Below are 23,841 nucleotides of genomic sequence, written 5' to 3' on the forward strand. Positions count from 1 at the left end.
GTGGAACGATGCGGAAGCAAAATAATTAAAAATTCTCGTCGAGAAGGGAAAAGTTAAATGTTTGGGATTTGTGAAACGGAAACTGGTCGGAAGATTGGTGGCAGCCGTTTATCTCAACGACGATCAAATAGATTTATCTTCTTGAGGAGAGTTGAACCATCATAAAGCTCATGGTGTAAGGGCCCCTGTTTCGGTTGAAACATTGTTGAGTCCTATTGGTTTACCGTCACAATTCGTCTGACTAAGGTTAAATGATTAATGGACACAAATTTTAATCATCTGGCCAATTACGAATTAAACAAAGACTCGGTTTGGGTAAGCACACGGTTCGTCTGCGTGTGATCAAATAAAAAGTATTATTTTCCGTTTTCTTCAGACTCAAGTCAGAACTGCTGGCCGTGATCCGTGGTCGCGAATTGATAGAGAAATGTCCATTCTAGCACGATGTTCCGCGTTCTTGGCCCGACGGTGGGTCTTTCCTTGGAGCAACCCGTGGCGACACTCGCGCAATCCGACAATTGTTTGTCAACAAACAGCAAGTGAAACGACAGCACTTTCCGTTCTCTTGGAGTTACAAGCGGAGGCCACCGGGCTGGTTTCCAATAAAAAGTAACATGCGACTACGTGCCAGTTTTGCCCAAACATGATACGAATCTTCGCCGGGTTTGTTGGATACGGGTATATCGGCTGATAAGCCAACGACAGCACCCCTTTATTCGGGTCTTGTGAAGATTTTTGTGTAAGTTCTTTCGGTGAACAGCAAAACAGCATCGTAAGCTTTAGCTCGGAAGATTTATGCGCCATCTGTTCCTCGGAAAGGGAATACACCACGGTTTCGTAAACCAATCGGTTTTTATCAGCATCTCTGGGTCATGAACCAAGTTCTACTTTCTGCAGACTTTTCGTAGATACTGGATCGCAAACTGAAAAGGTGCTTGCGAAGGAACCGAACACCATTACTACGGGGCCGTCAGAGAACAGAAAGTGAAACAATCGACCGCTCGTCCGTAGGACTGGGACAACAACCGACGTTAAGTGACAAATGAGTTCCCAAGGTGCGCCTGGGGAAGATAAAGTATCGCGTTCGATCGCGGGCCCAGCGTCGTGCAAACTTCCACCTTTTTCGAGGGTCTCAAGAAAATTCGTTTTTCCTAGCGCGGCGCCTCGAACTTCATCTACCGGCGGGGGACGAAAAGAGCAAACATGGCGGCAGGACCCAGCGCGAACGAAACACAAACATCCCATCAATAAAAGATGGCCAAGGGCGTGGCGGACCAGCGGAAATGATAAATCTCTGTTCCCGGTGTGTTCCAGGGAAACCGAGGCGTGAAAACGTCAGCCACCGAAGGGTCTTCCGTGATCCTTCGCCGTAAGCAGGTTTGCGGGCAGGGGACGAAGAATGCTAAATTAAGGCCATCGGCAAAAAACACCCGCTGCTGGGTTGTTGCGCCATTTTCGTTTGCTGCTGGTCGCGGTTTCTTCCCTCCAGAAAAGAAGATTCTTTCCCGGAAAGGTGGCCGCCTCTGGCTTCCAGCTTTTGGCTCTTTGCAGGCGCGCTCCTGAATTCTTTATTAAATGAGTTCAATCTAGGGAAATGATTATGCTGCCCGTACCAGGAAGAGAATTCGGTGCTCGGCCTCTCATTCTTGAAGGTGAGATTGGATTAACCTTCGTTTTCCGGGGGCCGAAACGTGCCCTTCCTGCTGTGATGGCTTTAAGAAACGGGTTTAGTGAAATGTTTACACCGGTGAGTCGTGAGATCCGGGGACGGGTGCGTCGGGGGCGTAACAAATTGAAGCCATTTACTTTGGACTTTAGGATGTAAAACATGTGCACATGTAATTTTAGCACGCCCAAACGTTGATGCAAAGTACGCTTTATATTTTGGCCTGAATCCCGGAATTCCTCTATTGGTAAGGGAAGCCATCGTTTGTTGGTGGAAGGTGGCGGATTGGGGAAGGGAAACGGCGAAATAAGGGCTAAAACGAACGCACTGAGCAAAGTCACGTTCGTCGTAGATCCTGTGGAAAAGTTTTTACGACTTCCTATTGGTTTCGATTTTACGACAAAATGAATACGCACGAAGTGGTCCACAAACGGCCGTCCAACCCGACGACCCCGACCGGTTCCGAAGGAACCCGGGCCACCCCGCTTCCCCGAACGACGGATCCTTAGGACCGATCGTATAAAATAAATAGCTGCTCGGGTGCTATCGAGGACGAGTGGTTACAGCACGGACGCCTCACATCTGCCCTTTTCCGTTTCACCATTGTGCGCCACAGCACTGAGATGGAGGATGTCCGCACATAAGGTTTCGATCATTACGCACTCGTTCGGAGCTAACAATGTGGCCTGGCCATGTTATTGCGGTAGGCGAATATGACAGGCGGGATTTCTCAACAGCACGATTGTGGATGAGTTTAGTTTGAGGTTAGGGGCCCGTGCTGGACACGCACTTTTAGATAACAGTGCAGGTTCTACGGTGCCCAGTTGTGTGACACGTTGATAGGTGATGTCACTGACGGCATGGCAAGGACATGATATGGGAACGAAATTTATGATGTTTCCACAAAAACTAAAGCTGCGATAAGAATTGACATATAGTAATGCGAGTGAGAGACATTTTTATACGAGCATCTGTTGTGGAAGGCTACAACCCGAAAAGGTCAAGAATCGTCATCCGAAATCCCTAGCCTTGTGCGGCTGTAAAATGTCCAAAGCAGGAATGTAATAAATCTTTCGCTTCCAGCTGACCTATAACATCTCGACAGAGCGCTGGAGAGAGAAAGACAAATCGAAGAATTTGTGCCCTAAACTAAGGATGACAGTTTTGTTCCACGGGACTAAGCGTGTGTCCTTGACGCGGCATTCGACGAGCCCTCAATTAGACGGGTGCCGAAAAAGAAAGGACTCAAAGAATGCGCAAATTGCACAATTTTAAGAGGCGTACGATATTTTCTGGCACAGGTAAAATAGCAATACCGACACCCTGCCGTGCCGGGCGGAGAAGTGCCCATACGGAATGAACAATTCAAGATGGCCCTCGGCAGATGTCGCTTGGGAGGGTCCACCCTCTTGACCCGTTTTCACGCAATGCGCAATATATTGAGCCCTGTAAGCCTCCTTCTCTGGCGGTACAGAAGTTGGTATCAGATTCATGAAGAACCGTAGCGTCAAGGAGCCCCAGAACAATGGAGACACTTCACAGGCGTGCTGTGCTTCCTTTGCGCTGTCCAGAGAAAAGGACAACATCCTTTACCAACAGCCCATTAGCTCTATTGTTTCTGATATGACTGCGACCGGTGTCACTGAACCGTCGGTATTGGTCTGCATAGGCCAAAGTTTTAACGAGACCAGAAATTTGATCACCTGCCTATCTTCCAACGCGGACAAAGGAGTTTTCTGCAGATGGTTCCTTCTCGAAGTTCGTTCGTTTTTCTTTCCAGCAATTTCTTGTTGTGCCGCCGAGTTCTTCGAGAAGTGAAAGTGAAAGTGCAGACCAACTTCAGACCGTTTTTCTGCCACCAAGGGGCGTGAAAAAACCCTTCCGCCTGCCGACTTTGCTTGTTGTTCTTTACAACAGTTTGTAGTTGCCGGTGGCACCAAGCACATCGTCACCGGGCCAAACTTTGCGTGAAGTGTTCTGGGCCTAAAAAATAAATATCGAAACAAAAACTCATTTAGACACCTTACCGCCTTCAATGGCAGACCGGGTTGGTGGGACTTTATCACTTTACAGTGAACTCCGAGTTGCGCGGAAGTTTGCCCTCCAGCTGTCCTTGACATTTCGTCGTCGTCGTTGTTCGTTCCGCAGAAGGAATTGTTGCTCGCTTCGATTCCTTGGGCAGGACGCCCTAAACGGAGCCTGATTTATGCTTATTGATTTGCTCATTGGACCAACCGGGGACTACCATTCCGTTCCAAGGTGATTGAGATTCGAACGAGGGTGATAAGAGCGGCCGGGCTGTGCGCTCCGGAAATAATGTTCTAAAATAATGCCCCACCGGGCGTGGAGAAAGTATTAGAAGTATAATTTTGCCAAGCCCCCGTTCCACCGAATGGCGAAGAAAAGTGATAAATTTAAAATACCCACCAAGCTGATTTGTGAGTCCGTCTTGGGAGTAACGAAAAAAAACAGGAAGTTGCGCAAAAGTTGGTCATCAGAAGCCAAGGCACCGACGTACCGAGAGAGGAGCAAATGATATAAACTTTGCGCCATAAACCATCCAGTGATTGGTGGAGCTATTTTCGACCAGTTTCTGGGCCCAATTTCGATCGATTTTACGACGCACTAAGATCTAGTAGATTTGGTTTTCCATGAATATATTCTGCTCGCTATTGCTCGGGGTCTGTTCGTCGCTGCTCTGACCCTGGAAAGATGTGCAATCAATTGCGTGTGACAATTTGGCTCCCTTCTGGGCCTAATCTGGGGCCTCGCTCTCATTTATATTCATGTGGACTCGGACTCGGATTTGGCCCACTGTCCAAAAACTGCCACTCACACCCTTTTCAACATCACCGTCCGGTTTAGTTGATGCGATTACGCCGCTTCTCTTCGTTCTTATTTTGGCTCATTTTGCTGGAATGCGGACATTTGCCCGCTTGTCGCCCGGGGGAGCAGTTCCCCGCATCCGGGTCCGGGTTGTGGTTTGGGGATTAGCTATAACCCCAGCCTCACAGGGATTAAGATTGTTATCTTCGGATTAACGAATACAGAGTCCGATGGGACACGCTATCGACACGCAGCTCACGCACAAAACCGGCGTACGATTGCGTCCCAATCAGACCTTACAGAGTTCCTGTTCCACAGGAGAGAATGTTCTGCGTCCTTGAAATTCCACATAATCGCGTAAGTCCTAATTACTGAAACGAATCCTAATGCGGAGACCACCCGGCAGCAGCAGACCACCGAAACCGCCAATCCGAAATGTCACGATTTGAACTACGGAACCATTGTTACCCTACATACCTTGTTGGGCATGATGTGCCAGGAGCGGCGTTTGCCCTGCCGCTGGCTACCGATGCTGAGCCCGGACAGCGACGTATTTTCGTAGATCTCGCTCGGTATCGGACTGTTAAGGTTGGTGGTCGAATCGATCGTCGGACACGGCGATGATGCCGGTGACAGCGTGAAGCAACCGGAGTCGTGCGACTGAACTATTTTCAGTCTGTTGCCCGGACAAATGCCCTGCAAAAAGAAGGAGAGAAATAGGCGACCAATCAAATATTAATATAGCAGAGCGCGATATAACTGGCGATAAAGCGAAATAGAAAAGAAATCAGACAAATATTATATTTTCACGACCTTCGGCCATGTCGTTTGCAGCATGTTGCATCCACCGCCACTAGGGTTATTTGCCAGAAAAAGGGGTTCAACGCCAGACAAACAGGAAATCGATTCGAAAATAATCAGATAAAGCGTATTTGCTTTGCTAAGCAAACGCAAGCACCAGAAATGGCTGCACTTGTTGTCGGCTGGCTGGCGTTAGTGTTTGTTCGCCGTACGGTATACCTTTCAGGCGCAGACAGGGCGGCCGTTCCAAACTCATCTTCCGAAGTACCGTGTACCGGGGAGAATCGAGAAAAAAATACGGCAATCCTATAATCGGAAAAAAACAATCCATCGTCGTCGTGTAATCCACCGTCGGCCACCCGCGGGTCGGGCACACGGAATCGATCCGTATCGAAAGTAGATTGATATAAAATCCTCGCAACGCATCCTGCCATTGTTTCACAAGCACCGAAACCATTGGGGTCACCCACCGGGCTCTTTGAAAGTTTTCGCATTTCTGTCGGCGTACCGAGAAACGATGGAGCGAAACTTTGATGACTTTTCCGACTTCCGTGAGCAGAGAATGATTACCGACGCGCAAACTGTTGGCCCGCTGGCGAAGGAAGCTGCCAGACACTCTTACTGCAGTGGGTAGATTGGCCGGAGTCCGTAACAATCTGAGAAAGTGATTTTTCTTTTTGTGCCAACGAGGGCCCCCCACTGCTGTTGTTTTTTTTTTGGTAGCTGAGAAGAGATCATTTGAGGCCTCTCCTTCTCTTCGGAGGTGTTACCTAGAGGAGTAATCAACGTCCAGGGAGACATCCAGAATTTGATTGTCCTCGATGATCTTGGAGCCACCGGGCGCGCTATGTCTTGCGTGTCCATCAATCTTTTTTGCTTCTCAAAATGGAGACGGAAGTCAAAGGCAGACAAAATCCATGAGTAATGCACCCAAGACCGTATTCGTACGGCAATTGTTTACCCAATTCCGGAACCCTGCTGTGGCGTGCCAAGGATACCCTCATCTTCAATAGCGTTTGATTGACAAGGACCCACTGTGGATGCCACAGTGGAAAATAACATTATTTTGTCGTGACAAAATTGAACTTAAATTAGAAAAAAATGCTGCAAGTTCCTGGCCCGGCGCTGCAAACGTAGAGAGGAAACTTTATCGAATCTTGAAGAATCTTTCGGTCGCCAAAAAGTTGCGGAAGGTTTTTTTATAAATGTTTCGCATACACGCCCCCAGGCGGAACCTTAACGGAGACTTAGCCGAATGGCCACATTCAGTTCGGAGCATATGAGCATGAAGTAAATTCAATTTAGACACAAAGTCCCGCCCGGGGTGGTCCAAATTTAAAGTACGCATTTTGTACGCAAATACGGCACACGCCTGGGCTGTGGACATATTTTCGGTACAAGTTTCATGATTGAATTTGTATGCCATTGGTACGCCCTTTTCCACAATTTGCTTCTTCTGACAACTTAGTTATTGGAAAAATATGTTTTAAACAGGTGCTCAATATTCAAACCCAAAGTACGAAACAAACGCTTCAGAAAGGCACTCGTCCGGAACAGCACACTTTCGTTTGATGCTTGAGTAAAATGCTATTACTTCTTACAACAGATCACCAAATGAAGTATTCTATCGAAGCTCGCGAAACATGTTGCCCGCCTGAGACGTACGATTACCGTTTGTGGGAGGGCGGAATTACGGAAAATGGCACACAGAAACCCAAAATCGACAGCAATCAAAATCTTAATCAACTTCAATTTATCGCCGCTCTGCGGTGGGCGCTTTGGATGGTTTCATCACTGCCAAGGGCCGCTGGTGGACGAAGACGCTTGAGTCTCTCGTGGGCCATAATTTCAGCAGCAGGATCAGAATGCTCAACGCGAGCATATTTCTTCAGCCATCGGTTTCTTCACCGATGGAAATTCCCTCGCCGACAGACTTACAATTGACTTAGCATTTCACCACCCCAAACAGTAACCGAAGGAATTGTCTTGTGGAAAATAAACAACCCCAAAGGTACCCGTCCATCGTCGGCAGCGTTTTGGCGGAAAAACTGGTGCCATACGTGAGCACGGGAATCGATGGATTTTTCTTTTCACATTCACCAGGGAACGGACGAATAAGAATGGAGAAAGAATTTTCTCTCGAATGGCCCTCTGGAGGAATAAGTGTTTTGAAGTTCTTTCTGTGCTCAACACAGATCGAAAACAAATTTCACGAATATGACAGCACGACTGACTTCCCGCTGGATAACACCGCAGGATCCGATAGAAATCCGGTCGATCTCTGGCGCACGAGAAAAAATGGAGAACCTTTCTTCGTGGCAGAGGAACTTCCATCGCTAGTACCCCAACACAGTTCCCCGAAACGAATCCAAACGATAAACTATAGAAGGATGTGAGCATTTCTGAGTCTTTCTGGTATTTTTCCCTCAGGAACGGACAGATAAGAACGCTAAAGAGAAACGAATCCCAGCCCAAACGAACGGCATGGGATGCAGCTGTAAAAAGGACATCAGATAATTTTGCTCACACTTTAGCGTGTCCTCTTACAAGGTAAAGACCGACGCACCGATGGGAATACACAGCAGAGCCCGAAAGGCGCAGCCGAAAACGGATCGAAACGAAAAACAATCAACACAATTTGTTTGCTGACTTTGGGCAATCCGGCCCGTCGGCAAGCGGTACCATATGCGTTCCACAAGGCTTGTGACTGACTTCGGAAAACCCCGCGGGAGGACTCTCCGGGCTTGTGCGTTTGGTAAAGTGTGCCCTCTGCCTGCTGTCTGCAACCTGGAGGCTGGCATGCACCCAGACGATGCGGGTTCTGAGCACACGGGAAGAGAGTGGACTCGACTCGCACGGAAACTCCATAACATCTCCATATAGATGGGAATCGCCATCACCACGACTACGGCCATAAAATCTGCAGCTGTCCGTTCGGAAAAAGGATGCCAGCACATCCTTGACGAATGAGGATAAATATGCCTCATCGACGCACGATTAGGAGTAGCATCGGCCGAAAGATGTCCTATTTACAGCCCAATAAGCGTAAACAATTTGGGTTTACCATTTTGTGCTGTGGTACTTTCAGCAGCATTTTTGTGTCGATTCTGTCGAAGTAATCGAAAAGCGAACAGAAAGCGCAACCGAGAAACGGGAAGGATGCTTGGGACGAAAAATGAAATCGCTCGAAAGCGGCCGCCCATATCGAAAGCAATTATCGACCAACATCGAATAGGGCGCGCTCGAGGTGGTTCCCGGTGCGTGCGGTTCGCTCCAAATGTGCTTAAACATGGACGCTAAATGCATTTATGAACCGCCAGTAAGTGCCCTAGCACTTTGGGCCAAAGTGTGGACGCACTTTTGTGCAGTGCAATCGAATGCAGCACGAGAGCCTTTTCCGGGTTTCCGAAAACGAGAGGGTCTATTATTATTATTCTTTTTAAGGACCCGCTCTTCTCGTTTGATTGGAAAGGATGCACTCTGGGCAAAAAACCCAATTTTTTTTTCTTGAACGCCCAGCATTGTCTGGCAGCAGCAGACAACAAAGGGGGTCCCAATGAAATTAAATTGCCAGTTTTAATTCGTTCACGGTCGGCTCGTCGGTTGGAAACATCGTTTTTTTGAGTGCGATCTGTTTTATTGTTTTACACATTCCCCGACTTTGGAAGATGCCCGCGAGGCATGGATGCAACGGAATCCGATTTCCGCCGGTCCGTGCGTATCGCGCGATGAAGCTTGATTAATTTTATTTGACAATTATTCGATACGCTCTTGGGGAGGGGACAAACGAGCAGTAATGTGCGTTTTTTACAACACTATTCCATCAAAAACCGAACGAATTTTCGGTGAATGCTCGTCATGTTATGCGGCACCCCAGACACGAGAAGCCCTAGGGCTGATTCGTATTTTTGCATGGTAGAGTGTGAAACTAGACCCTCGGCTATGGCGGGACTACGGAGCGGAGAAGGATCTCAAAACATATTGCAATTCATTTACATTTCACCAACAGCTTCATTTAGCTCTACGCCTCAAGCGTCGAGCTGTGGTACGGTGAAAGAGTGAAAAATTATTCGCACTGCTGCTGCGCATCACAAAATGGCGACTGTCAGATAAATCACCAAGAAAGAATATGATATTCATAAATTAAATTACGGGTCGAATTGCTACAAATTGCTCTACAAGTGGAAACATCAGCATGGAGCCCTCGCAAATGAATAATTTCATCCCAAACTCCGGACAGTCCGTATCTTAATCGTCAGATAAGCGAACGGAGCGGACGAGACGATACACATTTCATCACGAAAGGATTGCAAGGTGGAAAAAATATGCTTGCATAATTCACACTAATGAATTCAGCACGGCCCGGAAGCACTGGACACCTCTGCCGACTAGCGGGGTCAGATGAATCAAAGTTAATTTTATGCTTGATGCACCTTTATCGGTGTGCCATGGTTTCTTCTTTCGCCGCAAAATGCTGACTATGGATGGTTTAGAGAGCGGCACTCACCGACCCGCCAGCTTTATCGCCATCAATAAATCAACGGGGCACAATGATCATAAAAAATGTGTCTATCCCGACAACCTTATCTCATGGCTATTACGGAAGAAAATTAAACATTTTCCAATAATAAAATATTCGTGGCCAAATTCAAACGGCTCGCCATATACTGTGTTCCGAACTCTTGACACTGTGCCCCGGTGCAGTCAACCCGGAAGCAGAAAAAAGTATCCTTCAAAGCCTTAGACTCTTCTCTTCCGTGTGTGTCCCTATCACCGTTTTGCAACATCAGATAAATCCGGCTAATTTATTTGTCAATTTACTTTTCATCCCCAAGGGGATTGATGTCGGGCCAGCGGCTAACCATCATCCAAGAGCTCCTAGACACCGGTGCTCTTCTAAGCGATACTTCCCGATCCATCGCAGCAGGCAGTGGCTTGCAGCGACGTTACTTTTTCTTCAAACCCTTCGCCAACTAGATTGGCGGGCGGATGCGCCCGGGCCGGCACGAGCACTCTTCTCGCTTTTTGCAAGACTTTGCAATTGCTGTAGGCGATGATCATGCGGTGCTCTTATTCGCCGCGCCGCAATAGATGGTGTGGTATCAGAGGTTCGGTTCGGAAGCCACCGCGTCACGGCGAACACTCCTTCTCGCTGGCGATGAAATTGCCAATTAGCGTTACCGGAGCGAAATTGCCGTAACGCGTAGCATTCTCAGAAAAAGGCCGCCAAACGAAGGAAGTCAGATAGTGGAGCTGCCGGCGGAAAAATGGCAATAAGACTTGCCACGGATGATGGAGTCATTTCAACGCTGGAGGTCCCCGCTAGCGTGGCACGCCAGGTTGCCCGCGCCAGAGGGGCCGGAAATCTGAGAGAGAGCGCTTGTCAGAACCGACCGACAATTAAAATAAATCGCTACGCATCCGCGCGGCCCACGTCTGGAGTGAAGTGGGTTTCAATCAATCGGGAAAAGAACCGAGAACTGATCCCACCCCAGTCCCTCGATCGACCCGGGGCGGCAGAAATGTGAAGAAATAAAACTGTCAACAGCTGGGGCCCCTCCAGGAATCGTTATGGTGCCAGGCGGTCCAGGAAAAGACGGCACGCTGGTCTCTTCTTCACCGGCCATCGCCACGCCAAGTGGTAAAAGTTGATGTTCCGGGAGGCTACGGCGAGATGTTGCGTAGATTTATTGTAACGAGCTTCTGAAAGCCCACAACAGTCCACGGTCGGAGCGAACTTTGTTGTGCTGCGAGTAACTATCGATAAGATACGTTTTACTTTCGAAGGGCCCATCATCTCGGGGATATCTGATTGCATTGAAGAGACGCGCTTCTCTATCCCGAGACGGATCTCGAGGGCTTTCCCTCGAGTGTGTCTGGATCGTTACACGAGCAAAGTGTAATAAACAATGGTTTCTCGCTTTGTTCAAAGATGAAACAATCTTGCTGCCCTCCATCGCCCGTTCCACCCGTTGGCCATTGTTCCGAAAAAATCATGCTTGTGTAAATGTCACTGCCTTTGTCGTATTACTGTCCAAAAACCCTGTTCCTTCCAATCGGTCCGCTACGCTTGTCAGTCGGACGCGCACTCCGAACACAACTAAACAACTTGTTAAGTCATGCTGCCAAATGAACGTCGTCCCTTCAAGCGTTCGATCCTTCGGTTGTCACACGAGCATGGCACAGATTGGCCGCCGCCGTTTTTGCTGCCCCTCCTTGGGCGTTATTTGTGCGTATAACGAATTCAGGAAGGAATCACGCTGATAACCCGCCGATCGGGTTGGATGTGGTTGGAATTCCTGACCAGACCAGACCGCGAGACATAACACTTTTGCGCAGACACGGTGGCAGGATCGCCGTCTGATTGGACGACAAATATTTGAAGTGACGTGCAAACATTCGGCGGCCGCCAGTGATAAAAAACAGCGCACGGTTCCTTTGTAGGTTCGGCTGCGTTTTTGCTCATACATGGAATTTCCCTCCGTTTTGGTCTGCAGCTGCCAGAACCAGAAGACGCTGCCGTCCGATGGGACCGACCGAAGCGGGCAGCAACAACAAATCGATAGAAATCAGTGCCCGGCGGATTGAAATGTGGCAGAAAATCAAATCACTTATGAGCTCACGTGGGTCAAGCAAAAACCGGTTCTCGACCCGTGCCCTGTCAAATTAAGCGCCTGCAAGAGGCAGCCCAGCAAAAAAATGGCCAACAGCTTCCTCTTGAAGCACTTTCTCGGCGGTACACTGCTGGGCCAAAGATTGAGACGTTAACGTCGTGCTCTGCTCAGCTCGATCGAGTAAAAGTTTGGCGAAACGAGATCGCGCTTTTATTGGACGACCAGGTCAGACCAGGCTCACCGATGAGAAATCGGACGCAACGTTTGACAGCCATTATCTGATTGACCTGCCCGGGAACTGCCGCCGCCAGGGGCGGTTTTCGGAGGAGATCATAATCCAAACGTTGTTGACGGTCGTCTGAATGCTTACACGGAGTGTGTGTCTCGCTCGCTGTGAGGTTTTGCTGATTTTGTTGCCTTACTTTCCTCTTTTCCTCACGCTTTCCTTTGAAGAAAGCTTCCAGCATGGACGGCCCGAGTAGAGGCACGAACTGGCGAGGACGACGCCGTCGGGACGTGCTGTTTGATATGTTAATTATGCGAGAGGCGTGATTTTTGCACGATCCAGTCCACGCTCGCCAGAGACGAGTTCGTTATTTATGATGTGCAGCAGTAAAGTTCATCGACGGTCGATGGCGCGGTCACGAAACGCGAAGGAATGTGCACGTACAGTGGTGAGCATAATGCTAAAAATCGAAAAAAAACATCAAATTGGCAACGTGAGAAAATTGCCAGTTTTGAACTCCCTTTTTAACGCCATTTCTTAAAACACATTTCTTCAATAACAAGTGTAAATCATGTCCCGTAATGGTGGAGTATTGATTGCAACATTATTATCAAGCGCCAGGTCTGCGCGAAGCGTTGGACCTCGTGCGTGATCGAGGACTCTCTCTCTGGTGCAAAGTCCATCACCACCTTCCAATCACTCAATCGGCTTCTTCCAGCACACTGAAAAAAACCAGACACACACAAGAACCAGAAGCTAAGTGCCCTATCAGAACCAGTCCAAACTGGACTTGAAATGTGGTCGTTAATCGTTAGCGCCACTTTAAAACGGCGCGCCTGATTTCTGTCGAGACTGGACCCCCACCAGTCCATCAGAAGTGGTTCTAATTATTTTAACGTTCCCTTCTTCATGTCTGGCCCATTCCGTCGCCGTCCCGGCGTTATTATTAGTATCAGTGGCCGTCGTGGCGGGCCGGCGAGCTGATTAAAAGTTGAGGTTAATCGTTGCCTCGCGCCCCGAGCTAAAACAGTGGACGTTAAGGGCTGAGAACCCGTGAAAGGCTCAACCAGAACGGACAGGAACGTAACCGCCGATTTTAATCAAATTCCTTAATAATGTCCTCCCATTCGGTTGGCCAGATGAAGGTGTAAGGATTTTAATTGAATTGAGCTTGATGGGCCAAAATGAGTCCGTAAATGGTCGGGCTCTACTGTTCCTGGATCCTTTGGATCCTTTCATTTTTGTGGGTTCTTTTCCTCGAACCGCGCGCAGGGCCATTAAGCCTCACGAACACCGTCTAGACGTGGCCACGTTGGATACATCCAGGGCCATTCGATCCGTTTTCCGCTTTGGCACTTTCACGCCATCAGTTCTGGGAGAGATGAAACCACAAGACAGACGTTAGTTGAGCGGCGCCAGCAGCAATTGCTGTCAAGATATTGAGGAAGAAACCGCAAATTCGAGGAGTGAAGCCTTCAAAAGGATCCAAACGAGGGGGCGTCTCCAAGGATCAGGTTTATGGCCCCGCTTCAAACGGTAAGTTCCCGAAATTTGTAATTAACAAAGATTTTGCCTGCTAACGTGCGAGGATTTTTGAGGGCGCGGGATGAGGTGATACCCCCCAAAAGTACCTCATTTTGCCCAGGTTCTAAGCCTAAACCTTCACCAACCGCAACCCCAATCCGTTTACTCGGAATTTCTAAGGTGCTGAGGCCAAGAACACGGTAACCTAGCAGTACATTATACGTTAATTTGTTTGCCGAATGGCTTAGTGAGCTGTGCCGTTGCCTAACAGTGCTTTGTGAGGCATTAATCTTACACCACAGATCAGGCCCTAGTCTTAGGAGCCGGTACCATGGCCTATGGTCGTAGAAACAGTTGCTGAAATTAACTCCACCATTATTCATGGCACCGTCGCGCACGTTTCTGCACGGTCCGTTGCATTACACAGGAAATAGTTATGAATCAGTCCCCACGCTTCTGTGTGCAAGTTTACGACCGTCCCCGTCCCCGTCGAAGAGGAGGATATTGTCACCCACTCGAGGACGGGTTGACAACTCGAGTCAATGAACCAGCCCCACACGTGGGTCGATATTTATAGGCGATAAATTAGTCAGCGGGATCAGGTTTTCCCTTAAACCGGGCACGTTCATTCATAAAACGCTATCCGCGACAAGGCTCATTGACCAGGGCTCTGCACCTGGGGAGTTCAGCAATATTTGTTCTTTCGCAATACCGTGGGCGTCAAGGAAGGAACTCGCGGGCGGATGGCGTTGCACAAGATGAAGGACTTATGCTGAAGACACCGGCAACCTCTGGAACCAAGGAACGCCTCCGTGACTCTAATTTTTACGAACAACGCTTCACGAATATCAATCGCTTCGTTGGTGTGGCGATACAGGATCAAAGGATCGAAACGAACGGACACAGACACGCAGGAAATGGCGAACGGAACGTAACGGAACACCGCAGACTAACCGCAATCGGTAAATTAATAAATGATAATGACTGCAGTTTGTCGCTGAAATTAAGCCTCATCAAGCGTCCTGTGTGTGCTCCCGTGGCCGCGGTGAATAAATTTCCACACGTCAACCAGTGGTCGGAATTGATTTTTGATTCGTTTATGGAGAGTAAAAAGTTCAAATCAACTGCAGGCACCCTTCGCTCGCAACGTGGCCGCACAATTAATGTGCGATGTGCGGGTTGCCACAACACAGTAACTTGACACCTAGCCGGCCCATCATCATCACACAGTGCGGGCCACAAAATCACTCAATCATACACAAGCTGGTTTATGAAGTGGTTAAGGAACCGTTTTTTTATGGAATAAAGTCCCTCTTTGGTGGGCGTTGCTGTTCATCACAATATGTTTTGTGAACCCTCGTCGTTGTAGAACGCGCGTTGCTGTAAAAGAGGGCACTGCAACAATAGAATGCCGACTGAGCTGAATCGAGCATGAGTAGTTTTTTATTCCACCATCGATGGAATCATAAAACCCCGCACGGCGCTTGTATCGCTGTTTATGTGCTTCCCAAAACGCCTTCGCTTGCATATACGCGGCGCACAGCTGTCATCTAGGGCCGCATATTTCCAGCGTTCCAGCGAGATCCGCCGGCGTCGTCGAGAGGTTATGTGATTGACTGCGCCCTGGCTCTGTGATTCTGTGGCAGCGGCAGCAGCGTCGGATGGAACCATATCGGGATGTATCATCTGTGGCAGCTGTTACGATCCGGCGCAGTAGCTACCGGATCCGCCCTGACGTGAAGAAGGAAACCGCTGATGGTGTTTTGCTTGGATTCCGGGAGCGATATCCATCGTGGCACGAGCCCTACGAGATGCCAAGCCACGTCACGCAGCAACGCCAGTAGCACACCGCCATCCATTACCGCGCCGTCAGCTGCCGTGGTGAAAATTGAGTGACGACGAAGACGATATGAGATATGCATGGAAATATGCATGCAATGGATCCGTGTCTACGGATCGGATCGTGCCAGCAGTTTCAGTTTCGCTAGATTGATCTCCGGTCAGAGAAAGCATCACGTACGCTCACTTCCTGCGACGGTTGATTCGTATCTCCTTAACGAACCGGTTGGATAATTCGAAGCAGGATCTTGGCGTTTTTTTTCCGGACACTATGTAAAAGAGTTTTTTAAGGTGACAAAATCTAATTCCAACTTTGAAGTTTATCTCATCTCGGGCTGCTCCCATCACCCAAATTGGTCTCCTTGAAGATGATGGCAGAATCAAAGGCCTAGTAAATGCACCGGTACCGGTCGGCACGTGCAGTTGCCATTTTATGCTATCGGCAAAGGTAGACACCACGTACTGTGATGCGCGATACATTGTTTATGCACGCCGGTGGCATCTAATTACGACAGCGCCTGCACTTTGCGTATCTTTCGCAGTCAACTTTTCCTTTTTTCCGCCAGCGGTTGAAGTGGAAACTCAGCCAGCTGTCTCCGGCGCTACGTGATACTGAAGACAACGTGTACCGTTTCTGGACATGCCTTCGCGCCCCGGTAATGGAATTAGAGGACGACCATAGCCCATAGGATCGGAAGCATCGCAGCCACCGAGGGTAAGAGAAAAGCATCTCAACGCTTCGGTGCAAAGTTTCCCTAAGCCCCCGCTGCCGCCGTCGCCGTTTTCTTGTTGGGCGTTCGAACTGTGCGGAAACATTTCAATTACCGTGGCCACGAGCAGACATTCAGGCGGCATATCCTGGGATGTGACGAGCGTCTGCAGAGTGATATTGTGAGCGTAACCTTTTCACCCTTCAATCTTAAGCTGGGAGGATAATTAGAGGAAAAACAAACGGTTCCTCGCCGCCCTGCCATGTGTCAGTCAATTAACCGTTGGCCAATGAGCAGGTACGGGAAGGCACGGGCTCCGAGTGAGTTGTAAGTTTGTAACGTTCTGACGCAAAACGTTGTTTACCGGGAAGTGTCTGGTTGAAGAACCGTTCTCCTGCTTGTTACGAAGCAAATTACAGTTCATAGGAGGGCACTTTAATGGTATGTACTTGTTTTGCGGTCCTCATGCCACGCATCGATGCTGATCCTTGGGAGTGTGAATAATTATCACCGCACGTCAAGCGAACCAATCCCATCGATCCGGGTTATGTAGGCAATTAAGCCTATTTGTACTGCAAGTTTCTTGGAAACTTGATACCTTGGGGAATTATGGAACCCTAATGAATACTGCTTTAAAATCCCTAATTCTGAGCAATAAATCAGAAGAGATACGCATAAACAAACGGGAATAACCCCACTGGCACAGTGCGGAGGATAAAGGGCCCCGGGAATGAAGATAAACCCATTCATACACTCAGAACAAACAATACAGCCAATAGACGGGAGATTTATCTCGCTCTACGGTAAACAAACAATCTTATCGGCACCAACATCTTCGGTTAAACAAGCACACACTCAACCGAAAACTGATAATCCTTTTTGTTGCGGCCACCACACCTTCCGAAGGGAAACCCCAAAGGACGATCATAAAAGCCGGGCCATACCGTCGAGTCCTTTCCGCATTCCACGATTAGAGAACCGGATGTGAGCCACGCCCGTTTTGATGCCTGCCCTGTGGAAGGGTTTAGGCCTCTTCCCGAGGATGGTGACGATAAATTGTCAGGAACTCAGAAGAACAAAGCGGGAAAAAGGGATTAAAAAAAACGGGATGCAGATGGAAATCGTTCGTGACGGATCGACGGTGACACGACGGAAGAAACGGGAAACCACTCCACAGACTGTAAGCCACTTTGTTGCCGTCCCGGGATCCGGGGATGAAACAATGTTTGAAAATTAAAACAGAAGCTGGGTAAATGTGATTAATCAGCCTGTTAACTGATCCTGCGATGTGGCATCCTCTTGACTACTGGGCAGTGGCGTAATTAAATAAAAAGGATTCCCCCCCCATCACGGCGTGGAGGGCACCAAGTTCTAGGAATTACATTCCCTGAACAGTGTTCTGTTTTCTGGTCATTATTATGGCCTTGTCTATTTCTCCACAACCAGCAGCAGAAAGTGCCCTAAGCACCAAGGAGACACATTTTTTATCCTTTCCTGTCGATGTCCCATTCTTGGGGTAATCTCTCGCAGTGCGCGGCTTATGACCTGGTGTTGGCGGACAAGTGATTCTACAAGTAATAAAGCCCCGCCGCCGCTCGACGGGTGTAGAACACGACGAAGTCAACGAAGAATAAAATTAATTTCATTACTAAACCTTGTTGTAATAAAAGGGGGAGAGAAGCCCCGCGTATCTTTTCAGGACACTTCACTGCCAACTTTCCCATTCGCCCGCAAAAACGGAGTCCTTCAGTCAGAGGATTAAAGACAAAATTGAGGGAACCGGTGCCGGTTTAGCTACAGGTTCGTGCGGTTTAATTCGATGTAGTATCGATACGCCGCGGCTGGGTACGTCCTAGTTGGTTCTATTGTCGTAGTCACGACGACGACTCGTGGACGCACGCCGTGTGCATAGCTCTCGTAAATCAACCACAAGCACCGCAAGGGTTTTGGGAATCCATCTCGCCGTCCAGCCGCCCTGCTGTGCGCACACAACATTCCGTAAGTGAAGTTCCTTGTACACGTGGTTCCTCCGGGTTTCCATTGATCATCATTTGTACGGGACTATGGGATCATCACGACACGCGCGAACGGGGGTCTGGCGCCATCGCCTGAAAGTGTCTGGAAGAGTAATGTAGACGCAACATTCCAGAAGACCCGCCCGCCGTTCCAGCCGTTGTTTCGAGTCCCTTTTCCGCGAGCTTTCGTGCGCTAACGAAAGGGAAAGAAACCATCTCCCATGACGGGGTGCCGACGTCTAGAGCCGACTACGAAAGATTCGACGTACGTGCCCTTTTTTCCGGGGAGACAATGAAATTCAAATTTAATGATAGGGTTCCCGGGCGGCATGGCATGTGTGTGTGCGTCTTCTAACCCTGCCGATGCTTTATGCTCCACGCCTTCGCTAGGGTACGGAGCTAACCCCAATAATCCTTGCTTCGCTTCTCGCCCGGATGTCCAAATTAATTTCCTGGCTCCGAGTCTGCGCTACAGCCGCACAGTACGGTCAGGTATCGCAGAGCGAACCTGAAAAAAGGTTCGTTTACTTTAAATGTTGTAAATTTTAATGCCAACCCTGGAACGCGCGTGTCAATTTTGGCAAAATTGTATTAACACAGCTGCGACGAGGGGAGGCTCATGGACGGAAACGGCCTACAAATGATCGAGGTTCGATTTTGTTGGGTTTTTTTTAAGCTAAGCGGAAGGATAAATATTTATTTTCAAGCCTTGAAGCCTTGAAAGAAAATGTTGCTTTCGGCGGATCAAATATAGGTTAACGAATTACAAAGTCCTTTAATTTAATTTAACAGCAAACCTATTTTTGCTTACGTTATATAGAATTGTTAAACACATGCGAAGAAAAGAGGCATACATTTGGGTTGCCACTTACGGGGAAAGAGGCTTTAATCTGCCTTAGTAGTCAATTATTCCACCGAACCAATTCCCGGAGGGTTGTGGCCATCAAAGATTATACTTTCAATCAACGGAACAGTAAATTGACAAAGTTCAGGGTGCTGGTGCTGCCTGCTTCCTTTCAACATCCTTCGTTCGGCCAACTACCGAAGTGAACATCTAACCGTTTGCAATCCGATTAGCATCAGCGGAGAGGTCAGGCTAGGCAGTATCCGGACTGCCGGATTTGTACCGGAGTCCCTTTTCGCATGGCATATGTTTACATATTTCCATTCGGGGCGTTCTGCATTCGAACGAACGGCAAGCAAACTCTCTCAAGTAAGGCCGAAAAAGGAAATGGCTAAAAGGTAAATACGCCAGCGCCAGATTAATTTTGTGTGTACACACTTTAGTGCAACTGTACCGAGCTTCACCGGTCAATACTTCTCCGACGTGTGGACTCTCTCTCTCTCTCCCTTTGCGACCAGCAACGAAATGTAAGCACCATTTATGTGCTTCTTTTCAAACGCTTCCACAATCAGGGAAGTAGCAGATTTGTCGAAATTAATTTTCTTTCCCCCTTTGAACAAACGAGCCGGGAGTCTTGGAACGCGGATCCTCTTCCCGGGGGGTGGTGCTACGGTGTACCGAAGCAACCCTGTGTCAAGAGTATCCGTCCACCATTTCAATTACCGTTTGATGTTCGATGAGTTCCGCTGCTGCGTTCGTTTGATGATTGAACAAGCCACTCGTCACAAGACCGAACCTTCGCGACAGGTGGTTTCAGCAGCAACGGAACGTCTGCAAGTGACCTCAGACAAACTTCACGGAATGGGGCCTTACTCAATTTCAAAAATCAGCTTGTGTACACCATCATTAACGAGCCCTCGCTACAACGCGCGGGACACCGGAGTGGCTCAAGACCAGTACTTTGATGAAACTGGTACTAATTGAGTTATCCTGTGAACTTTTTCCTTGTTTGTGGCGGAACCCAGGAGCAGCAGCATTCGCCTCGGGAACCTCTCCCGCGGCCCGTCATTAATCATCTGTTGAATAATTAAACACGCCTTTTCAGCTCGAAGTAGGCCCTCATCGCGGTCAGCGAGCTGGCCGCGTATAAATGGTTCCTGCGCTTCCTCACTTAGTACCAGGCCACTAGAGGGCTAGCGAGGTCGAGGGGCAATCACGGCCAACGTGCACAGGTACGCGCCGAAGTCAGTCATAAATTATTCCACACCTAGTGACTTTCTTCGGTTCTCCCAAAAACCCTGGGCCATTTTACATGCGCGGCCCTGCCTTTCTGCTGCTTCAGCATTCAGAATATGTTTCGTTTAATTCTAGACCACTCGCTGGGGCGTGTGAGGCCGCCGTTCCGTTGAACTAGAGTTAGTCAAGGGCTTCCTGTGGGATTAATTTCCATGGGAAACCGGGCAGGTGAATCTGAACTTTACTTCGCAGGCTTCGCAGCGTCAATTCGAGTTCTAGAACGACCGAGACGATGCGGGATCATAAAACGCACGGATCTGACTTACCTGACGACCCCGCAGCTGGCAAAGCCACCATCCTTTCAGCCCGTTGGTGTCGGTTTCGATGACCGTCAGTATTTCGCCCTTGCGGAACGCAAGCTCGTCCGTACTTTCGGCGATGTTGTCGTAGGTTGCCTTGGCCAGCAGTTTCTGCAAATGGGAGAGAAGAAGCAAGACATAAAGATTAGAAAACACGCAATGCAGTTGTCGCCGTCGTCGTATGTTAGAATTGCTCGGCTGGTTCGACACTTCCGTGCGATTGGCCCCGGTGGAGTGTTCCGCAGTGCACAATAGTGTAAACATTAGTCTGGCAACGACAACAAATGTTAAGCGAACTTTTGGGACCCATTTTTCGCTTCGCTTCGTGTCTCTGAAACACGATCACCTCGGGGTGGTCCCACAGTTTCCGTTTTCTATCGTGCAATTCGGCATAAGAACGTCCGACTTTCTCAGGATGTAGGATCCGAGTTCAACCGAAAAGTCGTACAACAAACAATCACAGTCTCCGAAAGTAAATCAAACAAAGAACCGTTTATGGTGCCTCGACTCGGGAACCGAATCAGAGGGAAAGCATCCTTTGGCGGAAGAAGAAACAACAATAAACAAACGTCGCTTTCATCTTTTGACTGTGGCCATTTTGTCGCCGACACCGCGGAGTGTAGTGATTTTTCAAACAGGCTAATCGTACGTTGGGACTTGAAGTAATGTGACACCGGAGGCCGAAATTGGGGCTGAAACATGTTACTATTACTTAACGCCACAAAATTGGAATCGAAGGCAACCGCAGAGCATTAGACAGCGGCGGATGCCGAAGGTTTTGGTTCTCAAGTTGCAAGTGATCGGTTTTCAATTAGTGTAATGACATTCTAAAAAGTGGAAAAAAGAAACTCGGTTTGCCGTCTGATTGTGTCCAGGCGGAGAAAAAGAAGGAAACGCAAACAAACTCCACCGTCTCGAAGAAACAGCATCTAACCAAAGTTCGTGGACGTCCGTTTGTTGTTGCTGTGAATTTGCACGTCGACCAATTTATCTGTCGTCGGAAGGCATACATTTTGACACACCATTTCCGTGGGACGCGCGCGTTGACTTATGGTCGTGTTCCGATTGCAGCATTCTACGGCAGCCATCGTCAGCTTCCAGAGAGAGAGTTGACAGGCACTTTGCGTGGGGAAATTTATGGTCCCCGGGGGGGGGGCGGACGGAACACTGCCGATCAGCAAAAAAAGAACGCATCCCGAAATACACGCCGCGTAAATGATCGGAACTCGTTCCGTTCCCACTTTCTATCGAGACGGCTTCATTTTGCAACTCCGCGAGCAGCATCATCGTCGTGTGCAGTTTTTGCTCGTTTGTCAGGCGTCGTTCCGAACGAATCTTTTCCACCATCGAGCACAGATGATCACTTGAGGTTAAACAAGATCCGGTCGCTGCGTCTGGGATGAAGAAGCTTAAAGAAGCGGATTGCAAAGTGGTTAAGTTGTTTAACAGATGCAAACAGCAAGATTGCGGCAATAACGATGACGGCCATCATAACGATGATTGTACAAAAATCACTTTAGCATAAGGGGGAATCATCTTTAGCCGCGTATCCCACTTGGCCCACCGTGTTCCTCTCCCATCACCCACCAGCTCCTTAGGCTGTTATCGCTCGCTCAGCATTTCTGCGACGCTCATCATCTTTTTCTCTTACGTGAGCACAAAAAACATTTCCAAAAACAGAAACATTTTTCACACTAACCACCACCACAGCGCACCATCAGTTTTTGGGTAACTTGGCGGACATATCCGTCCGCCATTCCTTTCCGCCGGTTGCACAATTCGGTAGTTTCAGTTTGTTCTTTTGCAGCCGTTCATTACCGTCTTTCTGGCTGGGTAATTTTGGGTGGACCGGCAAAAAGTGGATAAAGTTTATGGAAGCCACAAACAAGCCAACATAACTGTGCCGCGCTGGCCGCAGCAGTGCGATTTGATTTATGTCAGGTTTTGTTTGCACAAAACTTGCCAACAAATGGATTTTGTTGTTTCGAAGCACACCGATTAAATGTTTGAGATTTTGGCAGCCAATTGCGAATAGTAAACGAAGAGTTTGTTTGTGGTAGAGAGAATAGAATAAAACATGTTTTTTTCGTGCAGTAATCAGTTTAATTTCAATGACCGAGTGGAGAGTGTAAAAATATTGCAACATGAATGTATAATGTGAAAAAAGGTAATTGTTATGTCCATTCACGCGCGCACCATAAATCATCACTGCGTCAACCCGTGCTTTTTGCCGGATCTACAATAGAAAATATGCAAATATCGCTTCATCATAATCGCGTGAATGATGATGAGTGTTAAAAGCCTTTTAAAAAGAATTTAAGAGAACTAAAATAAAATCAAATCAAATGGGCAAATGGCAACCACAGCCATTGTCGCGAGCGGGTTGACGCGCCGTGATGGCGAGTAGAGAAGGGTAATCGTGGCGATGATGCTTATGAATGATGGCGGCGTTCGTGTGGAAGCATTGTTCACCCACCGGGCAACATCAACAATTATGATCGCTAATAATGGGAGCGGCCAACCCTGTGCACTTCTCACACAGCCGCACACAGAACGTGGAAGCGGTTGGAGGCACATTTTTCACTCCCAAGTGTTAATAGGACTATTATCAACTGGCGTGTGTGGGCTACGGAGTTGGTCATTGATTTCTGCCTGCAACAACGGCAGCAACAGCATCATCATCGAGCCTACGCGTTGCACGAACTATTAAACAGATTTATAAATAAAACGCCACCGAGCTCATTAGCATATAATTAACTGGATGTAAGCAGTCATCCGTTCCGTCCGTGGCGCCATCGTTTTGCTAGACGCCATTTTGCGCCACTTCATTTGGTGCCGCGGCTCTCGCTGCCAACCGTGTTGAAGCGATGGTCGCGCAAAATGTTGCTGCAAACATCAGCAAACATTACGACCATTGACCTTTACCGGCTCATTGTGCAGCGATTCTTAACAATGCCAGCGCGCACGAGGTCACAAGTCAATAGGAACTTTCACTCCTGCAGCATAAGAGGTAAGGCGTCTGAGACCTCCGGATACATTTTTAATTCCATTAGCGAGCTAGCGCCACGAAAGAAACCTTTCTCTATATCGCGACGAGCGGCGAGCACTATTTGATAATCGAATTTGTGTGGGTTCCAACATGTTTTGTTCTGTTTTGTTTGCCCAACAACCATAAGAGTGC

General features: G+C 48.5%; 1 protein-coding gene across 2 annotated transcripts in view; it reads right to left on the minus strand.

Annotated features, from left to right (window-relative positions):
• Positions 1-23,841, minus strand: part of LOC131208997 (breast cancer anti-estrogen resistance protein 1) — an 88,545-nt gene that overhangs the window by 22,312 nt on the left and 42,392 nt on the right. For both annotated transcript variants that reach the window (XM_058201995.1, XM_058202074.1), the window contains exons 2-3: positions 20,628-20,771; positions 4,970-5,188 (exon numbers count right to left, since the gene is read on the minus strand). In XM_058201995.1, the coding sequence (XP_058057978.1) occupies positions 4,970-5,188; positions 20,628-20,771 (363 nt within the window). The remainder of the gene's footprint in view (positions 1-4,969; positions 5,189-20,627; positions 20,772-23,841) is intronic.

This window comes from Anopheles bellator, chromosome 1 (genome assembly GCF_943735745.2).
Source record: "Anopheles bellator chromosome 1, idAnoBellAS_SP24_06.2, whole genome shotgun sequence".
Lineage (NCBI taxonomy): Eukaryota > Metazoa > Arthropoda > Insecta > Diptera > Culicidae > Anopheles > Anopheles bellator.